Source organism: Epinephelus lanceolatus, chromosome 5, assembly GCF_041903045.1.
Source record: "Epinephelus lanceolatus isolate andai-2023 chromosome 5, ASM4190304v1, whole genome shotgun sequence".
Taxonomy (NCBI): domain Eukaryota; kingdom Metazoa; phylum Chordata; class Actinopteri; order Perciformes; family Serranidae; genus Epinephelus; species Epinephelus lanceolatus.
Genome location: NC_135738.1, coordinates 45316212 through 45337886, shown reverse-complemented (window position 1 = coordinate 45337886; position 21675 = coordinate 45316212). Strand labels below are relative to the sequence as shown.

Genomic DNA, 21675 nt, shown 5'->3' with positions numbered 1-21675 from the left:
ATGAGTATGTCTGCATGCACCACTCATATCATCTTCATTCACTGTCTAACACAAGCCAAAAGAACTCGCCAGCTAGCACTAGCTAATGTCTGGAGAATTGTTTTGCCTCCAGCTAAACCCCGCCCACCAAAAATGTCATAATGTTTACTAACAGTAAAAGGGTCTATTAGACATTTGTGTGAAGTTTTGTCATAATTAGCATATGAATTCTTGATCTTTGACCAATGACCACCAAAATCTAATCATTTCATCAATGAGACTTGGTGCCAGATTGGAAGAAATTCCCTCAAGCTGTTCCTGAGATATTGTGTTCATTAGTCACTGTCACAGCAACCTTGACCTTTGACCCTGGACCAACAAAAACTAATAATTTCATTCGGTGTGCGTGTGTGCGTGCATGTATGTTTGTGTGTTAACACTGTAATGCTAGCAGGGTGGGTTTTTTTGTAGTTTAAGAAAACATCTCTCATCTCACTTAGGCTGGGTGGGCTGCCGCGCTTCCAATACACTGGCGGAACCACTGACAACTGTGAGGTTTTACTAAACTAAACTAGTTTTTGTTAGTATATTTCTGGTCTTTCTGACAAACAACTGGAAGGTTTCATCTCTTGGTATGCGTAATATCTAAATCAAACTTTATTTATATAGTACTTTTCATACATTAAAAATGTAACACAAAATGCTTTACAAAATAAAAACAATGAAAACAATAGCCTACACTTATGGAATAGCCTGCCAAAGAGCATCAGGACTGCAGAGACTGTTGATGTTTTTAAAAGGAGGCTCAAGACTCACCTTTTTAATTTGGCTTTTAACTGATTTCTTCTACTCTTCTTTTATTATATTTTATTTTATATTTTATTTTTATCTATTTACTTAATGTCTAATGTTCTTAATGATCTACTTTTAAATCATTATGTATTTTATTATTATTTACTTTAAACTCTTTATTTTTAATTTTTTTTTTTTAAATCCTTACATTTTCTAAATCTTTAAATTTGTCCTGGAGATCCCTCAGGCCCGGAGGACTGGGGGCTCTGCACCATGTGCGGAGTCCACCCTGGTCTGTCTGGGTTGGGGTGGTCTCTGTGGGGGCACTCCTTGTGGCCGTAGGCTGTGGCGCCTCTCAGTGTGGATGAGCTCCCATTTTTTTCCTCACCTGGTGCCTCAGTGCCTTGCCATGTTACTATACTGACAGTTCACAAAATAAAAACAATGAAAAACCGCCCCTCCCACCCCCCACATATAACACACACATACACACACACACACACACACACACACACACACAGCACTCACTAACTGTAGTAACATGGCAGGGCACTGAGGCACCAGGTGAGGAAAAAAACACCTATGGGGAGCCATCCACACCGAGAGGCGCCACAGCCTACGGCCACAGTGAGTGCCGCCACAGAGACCACCCCAACCCAGATAGACCGGGGTGGACTCCGCACTTGGTACAGAGCCCCCAGTCCTCCGGGCCTGAGGGATCTCCCCGCGGGCAGACCGGACACACCTCCCAGCGTGGAGGCCCCCCATGAGGAAACACTGGAGCTAAAACCTAAAAGACTAAAAGACAATAAAGTAGGATAGAAAGAGCTAAAAACTAATAATAAAAGAAGAGTAGAAGAAATCAGTTAAAAGCCAAATTAAAAGGTGAGTCTTGAGCCTCCTTTTAAAAACATCAACAGTCTCTGCAGTCCTGATGCTCTTTGGCAGGCTATTCCATAAGTGTAGGCCATAATGGCTGAATGCAGCCTCGCCGTGGGTTTTTGTTCTAACTTTTGGGATGACTAAAAGACCGGTGCCAGAGGACTTTAGGATCTGCGAGGGTTGATATGATAAAAGCAGGTCAGATAAATAAGATGGCCCAAGACCGTTGAGACATTTAAAAACTAATAAAAGAACCTTAAAATCTATGCTGAAACACACGGGGAGCCAATGCAGCGATTTTAAAACTGGTGTAATGTGCGCCTGCCCTCTTGTCTTCGTCAGCACACGTGCGGCTGAGTTTTGAAGTAATTGCAGATTAGAGATGGTCTTTTTGGGAAGACCAGAGAGCAGGGCATTACAATAGTCTAAACAACAAGAGATAAAAGCATGCATCAGCACCTCCGTGTTAGCCTGAGAGAGACATGGGTGGACTCTGGCTATATTCTTAAGAAGCTAAAAATCTATCTTTCTTACATTTTTGATGTGTGGAATAAAATTAAGCTCAGAGTCAAAAATGACGCCCAGGATATGTTATTAGATACAGTATGTTGGTGTATAAATCACAGACAAACTTCAGTGGACTTACTATTGAACTCCTGGTTTTGCTGTCAAAGAAGTAATCTTTGTCTGAGAGGTCAAACCTGTTAATGAAACACAAACACGCACGCACGCATGCGCGCGCACACAGACACACACACACACACAAACACAAAAACATGCAAACTTGTTACTGTTTGTGCGTTAAAGTTCAGTCATCCTACAGTAGTGTATATCAGAGTAACACAACATTTTTGAAGAGACCTTAGGGTGCTTCTAGTCAGCCATTTTTGGATCACAGTTAAAAAAGTTTGTCGATGACACCAAACATTCCCTGCCATGTTACAAATTAAGCATCTTCCAGCAGCTCAATGGGCATAATCCCTCTTGTGTCAGGCAAACTTTGTTTTTCTTTATCTTTTTTATTAGGGATAGGCAGATGACAGCAATACAGGAACAATCAACATTGTTTCTGCACTGAAAGATAATAGCCATCTTTTTTTTTGTTTTGTTTTTTGTGATCGGGACAATTCAATTTAACATAGTTCCAATTGAGAGTATGAGACTGATGTGTATATAAATATTGTTGAGTATTTTTCCAAACAAGACAATAAAATGAAATGTGTACATAGTCCAGTTGTAAATAAACCATCAAATAAGCTAGGTTTAAAAGTAAGAAGGAAAGGAAGATAAATAAAATAATAAAAATCAAAACAGAAAAATAGTAAATAATAAATTCAAAATGAATTAATTTTGGTCTGTGAGGCCATTAAATACATCACAACATGGATGGAGAATTCTTTTCACTATATTACCAATTCTTTTTGTTCCATTATTTAAATTTTTTTGTTGGTGGTACCATACTTGAACTACACAACACTGTCTCCACGATCTCTGGTGATACTGCTCCATTTTGTCCATATCCATAAGCTTTCAGAAAACGTGCACACATACAGATGAAGTGAACGCAGAGTACAGTCTTTGTAGATGTAATTAACGTTGAGCATAAAGATGCCCTTAAGCTACAAGGGTCCAACTATTTTCCATCAAAGTATAAAAGACGCACTTACAGGTGTTGTTTTTCCCTGGAGAAAGTGTGTGACAGGTGTTTAATGTTCTTGGGTTGATGTTCCTCAACATGAGGATGGAGAGGTTCCACAACTTTACTGATCAGGGAGCCGATCTTCTCCACAACACCACTCGACTGCTTGACTTCATACACCTAGAACACCACAATACACACACACACACATGCGCGCGCACACACACACACACACACACACTTCAATCAAGGTTAGTTGAGGTGAGGTCCAGGTTCCTATTCTGTATCAAGTGCACTGCTTACCAGTTAAAGCTTGTTAAAGGAGCTACATTTAATGAGATAAAAAGATGAAAAATCGATGATAAAGACAGCTGGTTGGATCTGTGCAAAGTTCACTTATTAGGGCTTCTTAGGGCACTTATTAGCATCAACGTTAAAACCAGTGAACACAACAGTATACACATAGTCACTGGGTGAATGCTGATGCAAAACACTTTGCTCTTGGACCATGTCACTATAGCAACGATGTGTGGGAACTGCAGTCTGCGAATTTCTAGATGAGTGTTTATTTTGACAGCTATTCTAGATTTCGTCTTAGTCTTAAGATGAAAATGCTTATTAGTTTTTGTCAAATTTTAGTCATTTTTATCCTTCATAGTTTAACTCTAGTTGTAGTCTATGTTCTCTATGTTTTTTATCTTTAAACTAATCCAGTTAGACTAATTCATATATTAGAAATTAGAATTGACAGGTTGTAGAAAAATTTCATTTAGACTACAAGTAATTGCTGCACACTGACAAACTTGTATTCCTCCAGCAGTGATCAGAGATCAGAGATCAGTTGTGAAGTCTGGCAGCTAGTGGCTGCTTGGTCCACTGCCATTCAGTGGCTAGTGAAACATCCCGGCAGTGGCTATATCGTACGTATCGTCGACGTAGGTTTCAGCATTAAAGGCTTCACAGAGAACTCTGTAGATATTCATGTCGGCTACATCGTGAATTAGTGATTTTCAAGCATTCGTGTTCGAATTTTTATGTGCTTATTTGAGAAAATAGTACTACAGTTGTGCGATGGCTTTCTCATGGAAGCTGCCATCTTCCTGGAAAACTCGCTTGGCTGGATAATTTCGCAATGTATCCTAGGAAATTCAATCTTCCCCTCAGTTGAGATGGGTTCCTAAGTGTGCATCGCCCAGCCCTTCAAATTAAGTGGGGATTTGAATGGCTGAAAAGCACTTCCCTAAAGTTTAGGACACCCTAGCCCTTCGCAGGAACGTGCAAAAAACAAGGGCTAGGGCCAATTTTGAGGAGTAGTGTGAGTATGGGGACGCAGTTTTTATTGCTCATCATAGTCTCATTGTCGTCATTAAAAAAAGGTTGTAGACGAAAGATTTTCGCCATAGTTTTCATCAACAAAATGAATACTGTTCTAGATAGACTTCAAGTAAAAACAATGGGCTTTTGTTTGAAATGACAGCGCAGTGCATTAAATTCAACATGACAAACGGGAGCAGATTAAAATTATAGACACAAAATTACAGAGGGGATGGAAAATAAAAGCCTGTGTCTGGAAATAAAGGCCGGTTTCTACTGTTGCCTGTTTCAGAAAAAGCTGGTACCCTCTGCAGTTGTGATGAGTAAAAACCCCGCTACTATTTGTGAATTTTATTCCTTTATATCCTCCATTATGAAGAATTAACAATCTTTGTTCGCATGATGCTAATGGCAGTACTCACCGGTTGCTAAAGTGCCTCTGCTGTTTCATGCCATCATTTTTCCCTTTTTACTCTGTCATGGTAGCACGTGTAGAGGAAATGTAAAAAAGGCTGGCGTGTTGTTGTCATACAGTTCAGAAGTCTTGAACAACAAAAAGAAAGTCAAACATGCTAGACTTTCTGTCGCATACTATGACACACTACACAAGATAAAATAGATTATCGTATAAACACTCATTGTCGTTCATGATCCAAACCGACACTGTATGACGCCGCATCACGGCTATACTTGGGCTGATATCATGTAGTCTGAACCCAGTATTATGCCCACGTCTGAGACCCGCATTATGCTGGCTTTAAACTACACGATATCAGGCATGATTTAACGATACACAGCAAGATTTTATGACTCCATAATCGCCTAATCTGACAAAAAAAATGTTGTGTAGCATAAACAATGAAGAGGTTGCGAGCGGTCTTGTCAGGAGGTAGGTTGGGGCAGTGAATGGGTCACAAAACACAGGACTTTCTCCAGGTGACGTGTGTTCAGAACCGTGTGAACTCTGAGTGAACTTTGAGTCATTTTAAGGTACATCCTGACCATGCTTCTTATTGTGGTGGGGAATACTCTCCTTAGTGTTGTGTGTGTGTATGGTGATTGTGAACACAGCCTGAGGTTGACTCCTTCCCCCAACCAACTCCCTAATCAGGCCAGGTTATATGAGGCACCTGTGTGCCATTGTTCAGCCAGTTGGTCTTCTGCTCTGTCCCTGCTGTGGCTGGTGTCCTGTGCTCCAGGTATGATTAGTGAAGAAACTCTCATAATTCCCATGTTAAGTGGCATTTTTCTTTTAAAGGTTGATTTGTTTGTGTTCAGAGTGTTTGCTGCAACTTTGGGAACCCCCTATCTGCTCCCTGCCCTGAAAGTGACTTAATGCCCTAGCTAGAGGTGGTGAGTAGGAGCACAGCTTTAATAATTTTTAATGTAATTTGGGCCTGGTTAATAGTTTGTTCCCTTTTCCAGGTTCTCCCGCCCTACCTACTGCTGCTTTGTCCCCTTTTGTGTTCATTAATTGAGTCCCTTTAGTTACTTTATTTTTCTTGTTTTGTTGGGGTTTAATTTAGTGGGTTTTCTTTGATTTTCTTTAAGGTTCAGTTTCCTGGGTTATCCTCTTTAAATATCTGTTAACAATTAACTGGGTTATATTACATTGTTCATTGGTTTATTTCCTGGTTACTTTATTTCTTAACTCGTTTACTGATTTGCTTGGGTCCTTTGTTTAATTTACTGGGTTATTGTATCCAGTTATTTGAATACTTTAATTCATTTTGGCTATTTTGATTACTTTATTCTATTACTTTATTACATTAATTGTTTAATTGACTACTGGGTTGCCGTATTGTATTTCCTTTGCCTGTTTATTTGGTTATTTGTTTCTGACATTTTTTTGTATTTAGTCTTTTTCTTTCAGGAGCAGAGCGCCATATTTTTTTGGGGGGGCTAAGCACTTGTGGTGAGGTCCCTTCACTTTATGCATGTGAGTAACTGCACAGGGACACCCTAGACTGCACCATTTGTTTGCTGTGAAGATTGCTGTAAAGGTTGCTGTGAGGTTTGCTGTGTTGCACCTGAGGTGAGTACCCTCACCTCAGGTCCAGCACCCTGGACACTCCTCCATGTAGTCTGCCTCTCCACATGTGGCCTCTGCTTAGTTTTCTTTAGTTATATTTAAGTTGATTTGGGTTCTTATACAGACTTTTTAACTTTGATATTGAGACCTTATTTTAGTGAATTGTAATAAAGGTATTTTATTTCGCTTACCAGCTTTAAGTATTTTCCTTTGTTCATTAACATTCCTTTTTCCCCAGCAGCCCCAGTCCCTGGTTGCTTTATTTTTTATTATTATTATCATTATTATTATTATCATTATTATTACTATTATTATTACAATAAAAACATTTGAGTTATTTGGAAAAAATCACATCTCTGACTCTTCAGTAATGTTCCTGTGTGCCTTCTTATCCATTCTTTCAACATTATTCAAGTCCTAAATAGTATTTCCTGGGGTGTAAGTCCTCAGGTGGCCTTGTCCGGCTTTCTAATTCTCCCTGTAGTGCCCCAGGCCACATTATCCCTAAATCTAACCTCCATAACTTTACTTTAATTATACCATTCAAAGGGTGCTTATTCGTAGGTTTTCTTATGAGCTGTTGAGCGTGCATTTTTGTAGGATAGGGCTCTAGTTTCCCGGCGCAGCGCAGGTGGCGCAGGGTGGCGAACCCCACGCAGAGCTAGTTTCGAGCAGCGCAACCCGAGGCGCGCTCAGTTTGGTAGTTTGGCAGACCGAGGTGCGCTGAGATGGGTGTGGTGGCGCAGCAGGGGGAGGTGTCGACAGGTGCGCTAAAAGCTCGCCAGCTGAAACCAGGTCTACTGTCAGCACAGGGGGAGCGCAGCTGGTGTAAGCCAAAGTTTGACTGACCAGCGGACAGTGCGCACACGTCACCAAAACCTCACAGGCAGGTTTCCAGAATATCAGGCACATTAACGATGCAATAAATACCCCAAAAAAACACTCTTCAATGCGACTGACTGACTACCTTCGTGCGGCGCATTTAAGGGCGAGGAGAGGGGCTCATTTGATTGATGTAATATGCGTAAAACCCACTCCACGCCTTCTCTCCTCCTCTTTCCGACTTGCGCCGGTAGGAGGGCAGGAGGTGGGATAGAGGAGTAGCTGCACCAGGGCGCACGGTGTACCAAACTTACAAAATCCGCCTGGCCACACCCAGTTGGCAAAGCGCAGGTGCGCTGCGCCCCCGCCACGCCCAGTCTGTGAAACTAGAGCCCATGGAGTTATTATACCTTACTTCTTTATTCTTCTTTAAACCATACGTGAACCACAAACAAAAACCTTTCCTGTTTTTTTTTTTTTGTTTGTTTTTTTTTCCTTCCACACTTGGTTAGTGATGTACAATTCTTGGCTCATAAAACTTAAAAGCACTATGAAAGGGGACTGTTTTTCCTTGTGTACAGTTGTGGCGTAATGAGCTCAACTTGGGATCGGCTAATACACAACACCAATTGTATAGAGTGATAAAGCCTGTGTGTCATTTTAGAGCACTGCAGACGGCCTCTGTGATGATAGTATTGCGCAACACCAGTTAGAAGGCATTGTCTCGAACTTTCAACTGTCTTCTGTGAGCTTATGACCTTGCGAGTCCATTCTTCCAAGAACAACTAGGAAGAACATTTCAACCAAGATCACAAGGCCATTCTTTGCATTCTCCATGAATTCAAATTTAAGCATTAAAATAGACTATCAAAAACATTCAGTGACCAGAGTTGGGTAAGGGTTACTTTAAAAGTAATCAAAGTACTTTACTGCGTTACTTTCTTAAAGTAACGAGTTACTTTACTGCATTACTCCCTGATTAAAGTAACTCAAGTAGTAAAAGTACTTCCAATGTTACTCCCTGAGAAAAGTAACTCAAGCACTTTTAAAGTACTTTTGAGTATTCTACATTTCCTATTGGGCAATGGACCACAGGGCGCGAAGCCTACATTTTTGGTCTCCAAAATTAAAGTTATGGACCACTTGCCCTTCACTGAGATCCAATTCTCCCATCACAGCCGTCACTTTGACCAGTAGAAACACAGAACGATCTGCTGCGTAGACAACTGTAGGACAACACACCAGCATTTTTAATATTTCCTCTAGGGCTGTTACCACACAGAGTAAAAGGGGGAAATGATGGTGTGAAACAGCAGAGGCACTTTGTCAACCCGCTGAGTTAACCTTACTGTCATTCATAGATATATATACATAGATGCCGCACACTGGCTTGTGGGATGTGTCAATACCGCTGCCATCTTGCCTAGGTGCTCTGACCGGTTCAGACCCATGTCAGACTCGGCAAAAATGCCACATTTTTGCTCTGCATTTGGGTGTACGAACGAAAGAAGTGTTAAAACCAAGCAGAAGGGAATAACATTCCACAGGTAAGAAGTTGTTTTACAATTTTTTACTATTACGAACATGTTTAATGAGATATATCTCAAAGTGATCCTTCTTTTAAGCTAATCAAGTAAAGTAACTGTCCTGATCTGGTCCTAATGCCAAATTAAGCTAACGCTATGTCACACAACTTAAAGAAAAAAGGTTAACATTTAACGTTATAAATATTACTTATAAAATTATGATGCTTTGTCAAACAGCTATGTCGGTGTATGTGTTATTCCAAATTGTCAACTATGTTTCATGGCACCGACATAACGCAGCATAATGTTAGTAGTTAACTTGTGGCCTGAATTGTAACTACAAATTATGTGGAACTGCGTTTTTTTGACACTTATTTTGTGTGTAGTTTCCCAAAAAACACAGATAGGAGACGGACATGGGTAGCAGCAGTGAGGAGAAAGGACTTTGTCCCGACTCATCTGCAGCTGTCACTTCAGACCTGAGGACTTTGACAGGACTGGGCAGACTCCTAAGAATAATACTAGCTACTGTACACTGTATTTTTTGTAAATATGACCTAATAATGTTCTGTGTCCAGGCTCCCATGAGCACTGTGGTGTTATACATATGAGATTAAAGCAAAATTTTGTGTGAACATGCAGCTCTAAGTCATTTATTTTCACTTGTACAAAACCAACATTTGTTAATCAGAATCTACACTGCAGCTCGGCACAACCCTGCTGATACACTATTTTTTGCACTGTGTGAAATGTGAATAAACATTTATAGTCAAAATTAATAATTAAATGACATCATGGTGGGCAATGTACATCTAGTAAGAAAAAATATTTATTACATGGGGAAAGTTTAGTTTAAATGTGCTGTACAACTATTACTGTTACTTTATCTACATAAGATCAAACATTTTGGTATGAAAAGCTGCATTTTTTATTTAACCAAGTATCCTCTATCATAACTACATGTCTCACAATTGTAACAAACCAAACCGCATGAAAATCGGTTGAGAATTCAGCGAGTAATGATGATTTTAATCATAAATAATCTCCTGCCTCAATCCACCTTATTTTTCACGGAAACACGGAGGCAAAACAGAACGCAGCCAGCTTCCGTTTTTTGTGCGACACTTCCGGTCCAGCACTCTTAGCACTGTGTAAATGGGAATCGCCTTGTTGTTTACCTTGCTGAGTTTAGCTATATATATATGTATATATCACATTTTTCACGTCACTATAGCACCGTTTAGACTAATCTGATGTTTGTAAAGTCTATAAACACAATGACTGAACAAACATTAGTATTTTCTCTGTGTAATTAATAACATGGTTATCGTAGATTAGCTGGGCTAACCGTTAGCTGTTAGCCGTTAGCTGTGTCTGTAATAACTCACTAAACTCACAAAGTGGCCCGTGAAAAAAACACTTTCTCCAGCGGATGTCTTGGTTACAACATGATTGAGCTAAGTGGAGTAGTTTCATGTCGTATCCGACAACGGGAGGCTTTTAACGGATGACGATCCTGGTGTTAGCTTTGCTGCTAGTGTTAGCTGTCCCTGTCAGCTGCAGCCACTGATGCTTTATAGACATCGTGATTTCCCAAAACTGAATAAATACAACACATAGCAACACAAAACTGCTTTGCTAGCTCAATCATGTTGTAACGGCTGGATGGTTGATGCGCACATGCTGATTCAGGTGCTATCAGAGCCGATCCGCGCATCACTATGGCTCAATGGTCAACTCAGTCAATTAAAACAACCCGTCCTGTGTTAGTGTATGTCGCTGACAGAAAGAAAAGGTAAAAAAAGATAGAAAAGCAGCGTACACCTTCCATCTTTATTTCTCACAGTTGCGCACACGTTTGGCTGGCATGCAGAAGCACCGTCTGTGTGTCGAGGGTGCGAGCCGCAGCTTCAGCTGCTCAGGCAGAGAGGCTGTGTAGCCCGGTGTGTTTTTTCGCTGATTCGGGTCTGCAGGTTCTCTGCTGGTACACTGGAGACGGGGATCAAGCAGTTTGTCTCACTCGGGATAGACTGTGCTTTTTTGGTTCATAGTTTATGATTGACGTGCGATTTATTCGCATTTAGAGGGAATAAATTTCCGTTATAACGGAAACGTGGGCACAGTTATCTATACAAAATACACAGACTAACTAACTGATTGACTAACATAAACAACTGAAAATTGAAAAAAATTAGCTTGCACCGTTAGCTCCGGTAAGGGAAAGCATGAGGGAAAGCGGCTGGCCGGAAGTCATGCACAAAAAACGGAAGTTAATCACTATTTACTTCCGTGTTTGAAAATAAGGTGGATAGACATACATGCATTAGGCAGCGCGGCTCCACCTGGGCAAGATGACGGCCGCGTTGACGTATCGCTCCAATGAGGAGCGCCGTTGAATGCGGCATCTACGTATATGTATCTGACTGTCATGAGCATCAAGCGAGCAAACAATGTTACATCCTCATGGTCGGACATAAAGTAATAACAATAACAAATAGCAGCGGGGCTTTTACTCACCACAACTGCAGAGGCTACCAGCTTCATTTGAAACAGACTACATTATAGAGGGTCTGTTATTCATTAATCCCTCTGTGTTTTTATATTTTTACATTTCAAACTCAACACTTCCTGAATTCCTTTCAAATTAAAAGCCCCTTATAACTTCGGCTGAGAGAAGTAACTGATGGCTTGTTTGAAAATGTACTCATAGGCTGACCAGACGTCCTCTTTTGCCCGGACATGTCCACTTTTCACGTCCCGCCGGGGCGTCCGGGGGGGTGTTTATAAACTGATGATAATGTCCGGTTTTCCGTGTGTTTGTGTGTGTGTCAGAGTGCGACACAGGCAGCATATTTCTGTCCGAACCCGAACCGAGCCCGACATTATTTAATGACCAAAGCACTGAGTTTGTGTCACACAGTGGTTACAGGCTATTTAACAGGCCGGGCGTGCGCCGTGGGTGCTCAGCTGCGGAGAGGGAGACCTCCATGTTTGAGACAGGAGCGGGAGGCGGGAGGTCCGACGCTTCTAGCGAGGGGAGAGGGAGAAATAAAACAAAATAAGATAAAATAGGAAAAACCTGTCTCCCTCTTATTTTATTTTCAGCGTTTAATCAAGGCGGCGGCTGGCGACTGGAGGTCCGAGACTTCCAGAGAGGGGAGAGGTAGAAACAAACAGCCAATGTGTGTCTATGTGTGTTATGTTCAGGTGTTGTCACGTAAATAACAGTGCCCAAGCAATAAACAGGACAGACAATAGGATTTTATTTATTTTTACACTACATTTTCACTGAAAGCTGACCGAATCCGACCCAAGCCCGAATACAATTTATAATTACATTTTTGACCAAACCCAGCCGACCCGTCGGGTACCGTCGGGCTCGGATCGCCACACTCTAGTGTGTGTATGTGTCCCCTATTGGGGCCTATCTGAATTTCTGTCTTTGAGAGATATTATTTTGTAATATAACTGAATTTTCTATCCATACATATAAATTTTAAATATATTAAAATCATAAGGCATCTTTGAGTAAACTGCGAGTATCATTTAAGTAGGCTATGTTGTGGCTGGCCGAGTGTCCTCTTTTTTGGAAATCAAGATATGGTCACCCTACTTAAGTATTTGATTACTCAAACAGCAAACTAACGCATCAGGTTACTCTTTACTGCAAAAATGAGAGTTGGGTATAAGGCGTTACTTTGTAACACGTTATACCCAACTCTGTCAATGACACCCTAAACTAACATCAATGGATACATCAGCTGTACACCAACATAACACAACATTCATGCTATTGATGCCAATCAGTGCAAAGGCTAAGCTATTTACTCCGACACTGAAATTTTGACACTCTGTTTTACATTGCACACATACTGTACATACAGGTAGTGACAAAGTTGTGTTACTTAAATATTGTTAAAACAAAGTGGCTTCTTCAGTCTTTACCCAGGCAGAAAGACAGAGAATGGAAAGAGTCAGTGAGTCTTACCCTCTTGGTGGGCATCTTTAGCTTCATGAACTCAGCCTCTCGACACAGAATGTTCCAGGGAGCATGAATCTTCACAAAGCCCAGCCCTGCAATCTTAGTCTAAGAGACACACAACAAAGAAATACAACTCATCTGAATACAGCTCACATATGATTTGATGTCATCAGGAATACAGAAAAGAAACTAAAAAAAAAAAAACAACTAAACATTGCATGACAAAAATTAATGTCAAGTTAAACACGCGAAAACAGAAAAAAAGAAAAAAATGCAAAGGAGGTCATGACGTCATATGACATATTGATGAGGCCAGATGATCTGCATAAACAGCAGAATAGAGTTATTACTGAGCAGTCTGGTGTATAGCAGTGTGCGGTTATTTCATTGCAACATGGTGTCATCTTCATGTAATTTAATCAAGTTAAAAAGTGAAAGGCTGTGCGTAAGGGCGCTGCACTCTAACAGGGCACTTCTCAAATAAGCAGCTACAGATTTATCCACATATGTGTCCTGCTGCCTTCGGACAGCTGCAGGGATTTTATTTACCGTACTACCATAACAGCAGAGCACAGAGTAATAATGTAATACACAGCAGACTGTAGGACAGAGGCCAATTCTTGTTGACAGTATGTATGCTTTCACTTTCAGTTCCATTGAGCAAGGGCTGAGGACAAGCTAATGCAATGTGTTCGGGAAGCACTGAGCTTCTGAGGAGTTGAATTATAAGTAATATACTTTAAAAAGATGTTCTGATATAGTTTTGCTGTTATTAAACGGGGTCCCTGTTTACTTCAATGCAGGCACATGCATAGATAGACCCAAGGTGGTGCTCAAACACCTGCCTTTTTGGCCTCTGACTGGATAAGTGCCCTTTTTGCAAGGTGCTTTTTTTCCATTTCTTTTTCTAATTTCATATTTTAGTTTTTAAGTTTGGCCCATGGCATCAGTTCTTAATTAAAAGCATGTTGCATTTGAGTTTCAACTTTGCGAAACCGCAGGAACTCCTGCCTCTCACTCTTTGACTTCCCTTGTTGTCACAGTCATCACACTTAACACACACATATCGACCACCCTGCATCACATCTCCCTGACTTGCTTTCATGGACAGTGAGGTAACTTGTTTACCCGAAGTCTCATGATTGTCTGTCACTGTTGTCAAATTAAACTACACACACACACACACACACACACAGCACTCACTAACTGTCAGTATAGTAACATGGCAAGGCACTGAGGCACCAGGTGAGGAAAAGAAATGGGAGCTCATCCACACCGAGAGGCGCCACAGCCTACGGCCACAGGGAGTGCCCCCACAGAGACCACCCCAACCCAGATAGACCAGGGTGGACTCCGCACATGGTGCAGAGCCCCCAGTCCTCCAGGCCTGAGGGATCTCCAGGACAAATTTAAAGATTTAGAAAATGTAAGGATTTAAAAAAAAAAAATTAAAAATAAAGAGTTTAAAGTAAATAATAATAAAATACATAATGATTTAAAAGTAGATCATTAAGAACATTAGACATTAAGTAAATAGATAAAAATAAATAAATAAAATAAAATATAAAATAAAATATAATAAAAGAAGAGTAGAAGAAATCAGTTAAAAGCCAAATTAAAAAGGTGAGTCTTGAGCCTCCTTTTAAAAACATCAACAGTCTCTGCAGTCCTGATGCTCTTTGGCAAGCTATTCCAGAAGTGTAGGCCATAATGGATGAATGCAGCCTCCCCATGGTTTTTTGTTCTAACTTTTGGGATGACATAAAAACTATAAATGAAAAAATGTTTTCTGCCTCTTGCAAAAAAACTTAAACTTAATTCACTCGGCTGACTGCCGGCAACTTATTAAGTGGAACATTAACTTTTAATGTTACTCAATGCATGAGGTGAAGACGTGAATCAATTAACACACCTTAAATATTCCATGTGACAACCTTGACCATCATTTTACTTTTTATACGACATACACTTTTAGTAATGAATGTATCTTAAAGCATTTATATTAATATTGACTGGATTATGTGTACTACATATATTCTAATCCTCAAGGGGAGGATTAGAATATATGAAGGGTTACTTTTGGTTCCAAAGGTACCATACCAAAAGTGTTTGGTGGAAACGGGGCTATAGAGACAGACAACCAATCACGCTCATATTCACACCTACCGGCAATTAAGAGTCACCAGTTAGCCTAATCTGCATGTCCTTGGGATGTAGGAGGAAGACAGAGTGCCCCCAGAAAACCTACGCTGGCATGGGGAGAACATGCAAACTCTGCACTGAAGGGCTCCCCGACCCCGGGGTTCGAACGATGTATATTAATATTTGGGGTGTTGTATATCAACACGAGGACCATGTTAAGTTTCAACAAAACATAGCAAAACTTTTATTTAAATGGAAACAGTGGTGTATTTAAAGGGACATTGTGTAACATTTTCAGTTGTTTATTGGCAAACATTGATGTCTGCATTCATAAATATGTCATCATTGGTGTACTATTACCTCCACCAATAATCTTAATTTCGGATTTGTTTGTACATTGTGCGGGTAAGTCATCTGGGGGGCTCCATAACGTTTCACCATCTTGAAAATACATCCGCCAGCAAGGGACATACAGCCCCACCTTTGGCGTTTTCGTTGAGAGCCAGGCCAGCGCTGTGTGACTAAGAAGCCGAAAGAGAGGAGCAAGAGGCGCTTCGCTACTACCCCGGCACTACTGCAGCATAACAAAGTCCCACTCTTTGAGCATAATGCAGGATCATGCATATGCAGCATCACGGGAGACGGAATCCTTGTCGCCAAAAAAGCACAAAAGGGAATCAAAAAGGCAACGTGACCGGCGAATTTAAAAAACGAGGGTCAACATTGCGGCAGCCTTTCCCAGGTGTAAAGAGCTGCTGAGGGAGAAAGGTAATGCAATCACAGGCCAGCACCGCGCAGTGATATGAGGAGAGAGATGAGGTGTGTGAGGTTGAGCCACTTGTCAGTTGTCAAAGGACAAGACGTGATTGGTTTGTTTCGATTTACACCCGCCCCAACAGTTCTATGTTGTAAACACAGCCAGCATGGTGAGGAGGGGGTTTGTCAACTCGCGTTGCGTGTCTGTGTAGGAGCCTGAATGAATACTCCATGAAGTATCAGATGACATGGTTTCATCAATGCTATCAGCCAGCTTTTTGGTACACAGCGGCTACCATCGTTGCAATACGTGTTTGAAACAGAATGCAATATATGATTTCAGTGTTAGATGTGAGAAATTCCTACACACTGGCTTTAACACCCTGTTGTGGTACGCAATGGCACTGCCATTTTAATATGGCGGGGTTAATACACATTGCTGCTATATCCATGATTGGGTAACACCTCTAACACATCAACCAAACAAGAGCAAACATCCCTTAAAGCCAGTGGCACACCATTGCACAGCATTTCAAAGAAATATATCATTTAACCCGTAAACCGTAGCAAAAGGATCATAGATTTAAAACAATAACTAGATAGTGGATACCAACAAGGTAGCTATTCACTCCAATGGAGTTGCTCTGCTGGCAAATACACCAAAAAACGTTTCCAGCTTCCAGGTTTACCTTCACAGTATATGGCTCACTGAAAATGCGCAGTAGTGTTTCTGTCGCTGGCTCCACCCACAAGTTCCCACCAGGCCCCCAGGAAGTGTGCCGGGCTTTGAGGCCAATTTTCGTAATCGCCAAAAAGTGGTACTGCAAATTCTGAGGTTTGTCATGTGACACCCTGGAGCCCAACAAAACTTTTTCCCATTGACTAACATGGCAAAAGAGACATCTGTATGTAGCTCACCTATCCCTATGTTAATCAGGTGGGGCTCTGAGTTTGTTAATACAGTTAACTTCATGTATAAGGTTTTTTTAAAGGTAATTTTATCTTCTCTCACTTTTCACTCAGGTGGGGCCCTGAGTTCATTAATACAGTTAACTTCCTGTGTAATAAGGTTTTTTAAAGGTAATTTTATCTTCTCTCACTTTTAATATGTACCTTTAATTTTGTCTTGAGTCACGACATACTGCAGCTTCAATGAAATATAATACCACTTTTTTTAAATGTATTAACCCTTTTTTTACCAAACTGTAATCAATTTAAGGCAATTAACACACTTCAATGAAATGAAATACTTTTTTTAACAAGAATATACCAATAATTTACCGTTTATACAAACACACCTTTGACAGAAGAATAACCAGACTTCACACTGGAATAAAGAGATAATGAATTTCTCTTATTTACTTTTTAAATGTGCAAAATCAACACTATAACACTATAAATAATATTTACTTTCTTTGAAAGTTCACTTTTCTCCTTACACCCCTTGAAAAATTACAGCAATTGCTCCTTTAAATTGGCAACAACACAAAAACACTGAAATTCTGGTTACCTTTAACTCAAATTTACCTCAATTTCAAGTTTATACCAAACTCAGTGGGCCCCTCATATCAAGCACGCTCACACACACAAGCCGGCAACTGCATACTGACCCAGCGTACAGTCCAATAAAAGTCCGAGTATGGGCTTGTTAAGTTGGCTTCTAGCACTGTCCAATAAATCTTCAGGGTTTCCAGGTCAAAAACGATGACCTACAAAGCCTATGGCGTAAGCTTTACTGTGGCTACAAGTCTATTCACTTTGCTAATGAATGCTAACATCAACACTAACAAGCTAATAAACACATGATTTATGATAGTTCTCACTTGATACCCTTTCCTGACCTTATGTTCTATTTGTGTTTCAAGATCATATTATATAGATCTGGGGATCTCTGATTAATGATGGCTCTAGCCTGATTCCTTTCAGAGCCTCATTCACTATGTGATGAAAGAGTAATTTGATATTGTTATAAGGTGCTTCATGATTTTAAATGTTTTTTCTGTTTTCACTGTGTTCCACCCTTGTTTTATATTGTGGTACTGTATGACAAGACAAATATGGCGTTCAATTGTATGCCTTTCAGTTTGGCATCCAGTATTGAAAATACTACAACTCCCAGAGGGTGGAGTTCCTATCACCAGGGCTACAACACAGGTGTACTGCATACAGCCAGTGATTAGACTGAGATTGGTTACTTTTACCAGCCTGTCCATTGTTGCCTCATGTGTGCTCTGATAAAGGTCAAATAGACCGAAAACTCAACAATAAAGTGAAACACTGCATAGATGTAAGTGTGCGGAAATCTTTTTCTACCAATCTGGACTTACTGATATTTCCAGCACCTTGCCTCCACCTTGTGGAGTGGTAGCTATTCTGCATCAACAAAGAGGACGTGGGTGCTATACTGTTTCCTGCACAGTGAAAACAGAGACTGAAAAAACTCAAACGGTAAAACTAAGCAGCACTGGTCAAATATAAACCAAGATTCTGTCACTGAGTTGCCTTTTTCTCGCCTCAAATGTTTGAAGAAACATGTTTAAGCTTACTGTTTAACAGTAAGAGATCAAAATTGTTTCTTGCCATCCAGCTGCCATTGTTACAAATGGACATTTGCCTTACGTCACCCACCATTGGTCTGGTGAGGTGTACTGCATTCTGGAAGATGTAGGTTCTCTCTTTCTTGAGCAAAAGTGTCCCTTTTCGCTGTTTTCTCTGGTTCTGTAGCACCAATTTCAAAAGTATTTGCATGTTTTTACTGCATAGACATCTTAGTTTTATTAAAAGGCCATTCCAACATTGCAATACTTCTTTAATACACCCATGGTTTGCACAAATTCATAATAGTTTGCAGTTGGAGGTGTCCTGTTTTACAACCATCTCTCTCATAAAGGTGGCCTATGGAGAAAATGCATTCCAGGCTATAGGGTTTGTTTCTGCAATACCATGAGTGGCCACTGGGAAAAACTGTCTGCAAATCTAAGCAGCATTCCTAGCGGAGCCTGAAAAGGATAAATACTCATATCAGACTGACCATGTCCTGGTTTAAAGGGGATGAGAGGAGCTTACATGATTGGACGTCTCCACCTTCCTGTATTCATCAGGCATAGCCTAGTTTGCATTACCACCAGGGGTCATCAAAATATCAACAATGGGTTGGTTATATACATGTATTTGGGATGGGAGGTTGTATTTGCCCCTGAGCTAGTTTCAGGAAAATAGAAATCAAGCCCTTCTATGATGTACTTGCAACTTCAGGTCAGCCATTTCAAGTCACTGCTGTAGAGAGTCTTATTTTCTATTTATAAGCTGGCATCAGGACATCTTATACATAGGCAAAATATCAGTTTACACTTTTACACGGCTGATACACAAATATATCTAAGCTGCAACTCTGCAAATAGTTTGACAAAAATTGGCTGCCTCCTAAATTGTGGAAGACATTAAAAAGTGGATGTCTGCTAATTTCCTGTAGTTAAATATAAACAAAGCCAAGGCTACAACCACTCTCAAAAAAAGGCTTAAAACTAAAAACTACTTAACAAGTAGGTAGGTAAAAGTGTTTCCTCTGGTAATGTCATTCCATGATCATCTGATCTACTTCCTTAATTCATACACAGTTGTTGTTGTTGTTGTTGTTGTTGTTGGTGTGCCAAAACATGTGTTATTCTAAATGTACTACTACTCTAACTAAATTACCAGTAATTCATAGAAAGTGTTTGTTTACCCTGACAGACAGAGAGGAGAGATGGATTGGTGATATGGTTGGAAAAGGAGAGATGACCTCAGGGAGAGACAGATGAGGAGAAAGATGAGAGGAGGCAAAGAGAGGGGAGGAGAGGAGAGAGGATGAGACAAGCTTCCAAAAAATTTCCAAACACAGAAAGTCTGGGCGGGACCCAAATTGTCCTGACATATCAGGGTGCAAACACTGGTTGTACTTTACTTCAAATGAACTTCAATATCATTCAATTCAAAGTTTTTAAGCAATGTCTTCCTTTTTGTCAGTACTATGTTCATTTAAAGGGCCCCGGATCAATTCATCTCAATCAACAACTGTTATTAATCCATAGTTACTGTCACCCATGGTATCCCCCAGGGTTCTTTGCTTGGTCCCCATCTCTTCATCCTTTACATGCTACTCCATGGACAGATCCTCTGTCTCCACGGCCTCCAATTTTATTGTTACACGGATGATACACAACTCTACCTCTCTTCCAAGACCATCACTGCTGCCACTCACTCCACCCTCACCACCAGCCATTACGGACATTAAAATATGGAAGCAGAAAAAAGAATTGCAACTGCAACAGCATCCTCTATAGCACCACAAACACTGTCCTCAATAAACTTCATTATGCACAGAACTCTGCTGCCTGCCTAATTTCATTAAAACTGGCAACCAGTGGTGACAACATGCTTTCATTTCACTGGCACTATACAACATCACAACTGGGGGTGGTCACAAGTAATCAGTCAATCCCCATAGACTCCCATGTTCAATTCAATTCAATTTTATTTATAAAGCCCAATATCACAAATCACAATTTGCCTCACAGGGCTTTACAGCATATGACATCCCTCTGTCCTTAAGACCCTCACAGCGGATAAGGAAAAACTCCCCAAAAAAACCCTTTAACGGGGAAAAAAACGGTAGAAACCTCAGGAAGAGCAACTGAGGAGGGATCCCTCTTCCAGGACGGACAGACGTGCAATAGATGTCGTACAGAACAGATCAGCATAATAAATTAACAGTAATCCATATGACACAATGAGACAGAGAGAGAGAGAAAGAGAGAGAGAGAGAGAGAGAGAGAGAGAGAAAGAGAGAGAGATGCAGGTAATGACAGTAGCTTACAACAACATTAATGAAAGTAATAATATTATAGTTATAGTTCTGGCTACTGTGGTACAATATGTTGAAAGTATATATTAATATCTGACAGTATACTTGTGTGACAATAGTCATATGTGTATAATAACAGTAGAAGTATGACTAATGACTAATGATGGCAGCAGCAGCAGGAGGCATCTGGCAGGACCACGGCAGCAGCACAACCACACACGTCACGCTGTCCAGGCACCGCTGCGATATGAGTTAATCTTAGAGACAGTGGAGCACAAAGGCTCCGGAGAAGAAGCCGAGTTAGTGACATCCAGAATGGCCGAGTTAGCAAGATGCAGTAATAGAATACGAGAGAGAGAGAGAGAGAGAGAGAGGGAGCCCGGTGTATTATAGGGGGTCCTCCGGCAGACTAGGCCTAAGTCAGCCTAACTAGGGGCTGGTACAGGGCAAGCCTGAGCCAGCCCTAACTATAAGCTTTATCAAAGAGGAAAGTCTTAAGTCTAGTCTTAAATGTGGAGACGGTGTCTGCCTCCCGGACCGTAACAGGAAGATGATTCCACAGGAGAGGAGCCTGATAGCTGAAGGCTCTGGCTCCTGATCTAATTTTGGAGACTTTAGGGACCATGAGTAACCCTGCGTTCTCAGAGCGCAGTGTTCTGGTGGGATAATATGGCACTATGAGCTCACTAAGATATGACGGAGCCTGACCATTTAGAGCTTTATAAGTTAACAGTAGGATTTTAAATTCAATTCTGGATTTTACAGGGAGCCAGTGCAGAGAAGCTAAAACAGGAGAAATATGATCTCGTTTCTTAGTTCCTGTTAGTACACGTGCTGCTGCATTCTGAATTAGCTGGAGAGTTTTTAAGGACTTACTAGAGCTACCTGATAATAGAGAGTTACAGTAATCCAGCCTTGAGGTAACAAAAGCGTGGACCAATTTTTCTGCATCTTTTCGGGTCAGGA

General features: G+C 40.8%; 1 protein-coding gene across 2 annotated transcripts in view; it reads right to left on the bottom strand.

Annotated features, from left to right (window-relative positions):
- Positions 1 to 21675, bottom strand: part of ano1b (anoctamin 1, calcium activated chloride channel b) — a 137138-nt gene that overhangs the window by 98535 nt on the left and 16928 nt on the right. For both annotated transcript variants that reach the window (XM_033635304.2, XM_033635305.2), the window contains exons 3-5: positions 12975 to 13073; positions 3321 to 3472; positions 2300 to 2354 (exon numbers count right to left, since the gene is read on the bottom strand). In XM_033635304.2, the coding sequence (XP_033491195.1) occupies positions 2300 to 2354; positions 3321 to 3472; positions 12975 to 13073 (306 nt within the window). The remainder of the gene's footprint in view (positions 1 to 2299; positions 2355 to 3320; positions 3473 to 12974; positions 13074 to 21675) is intronic.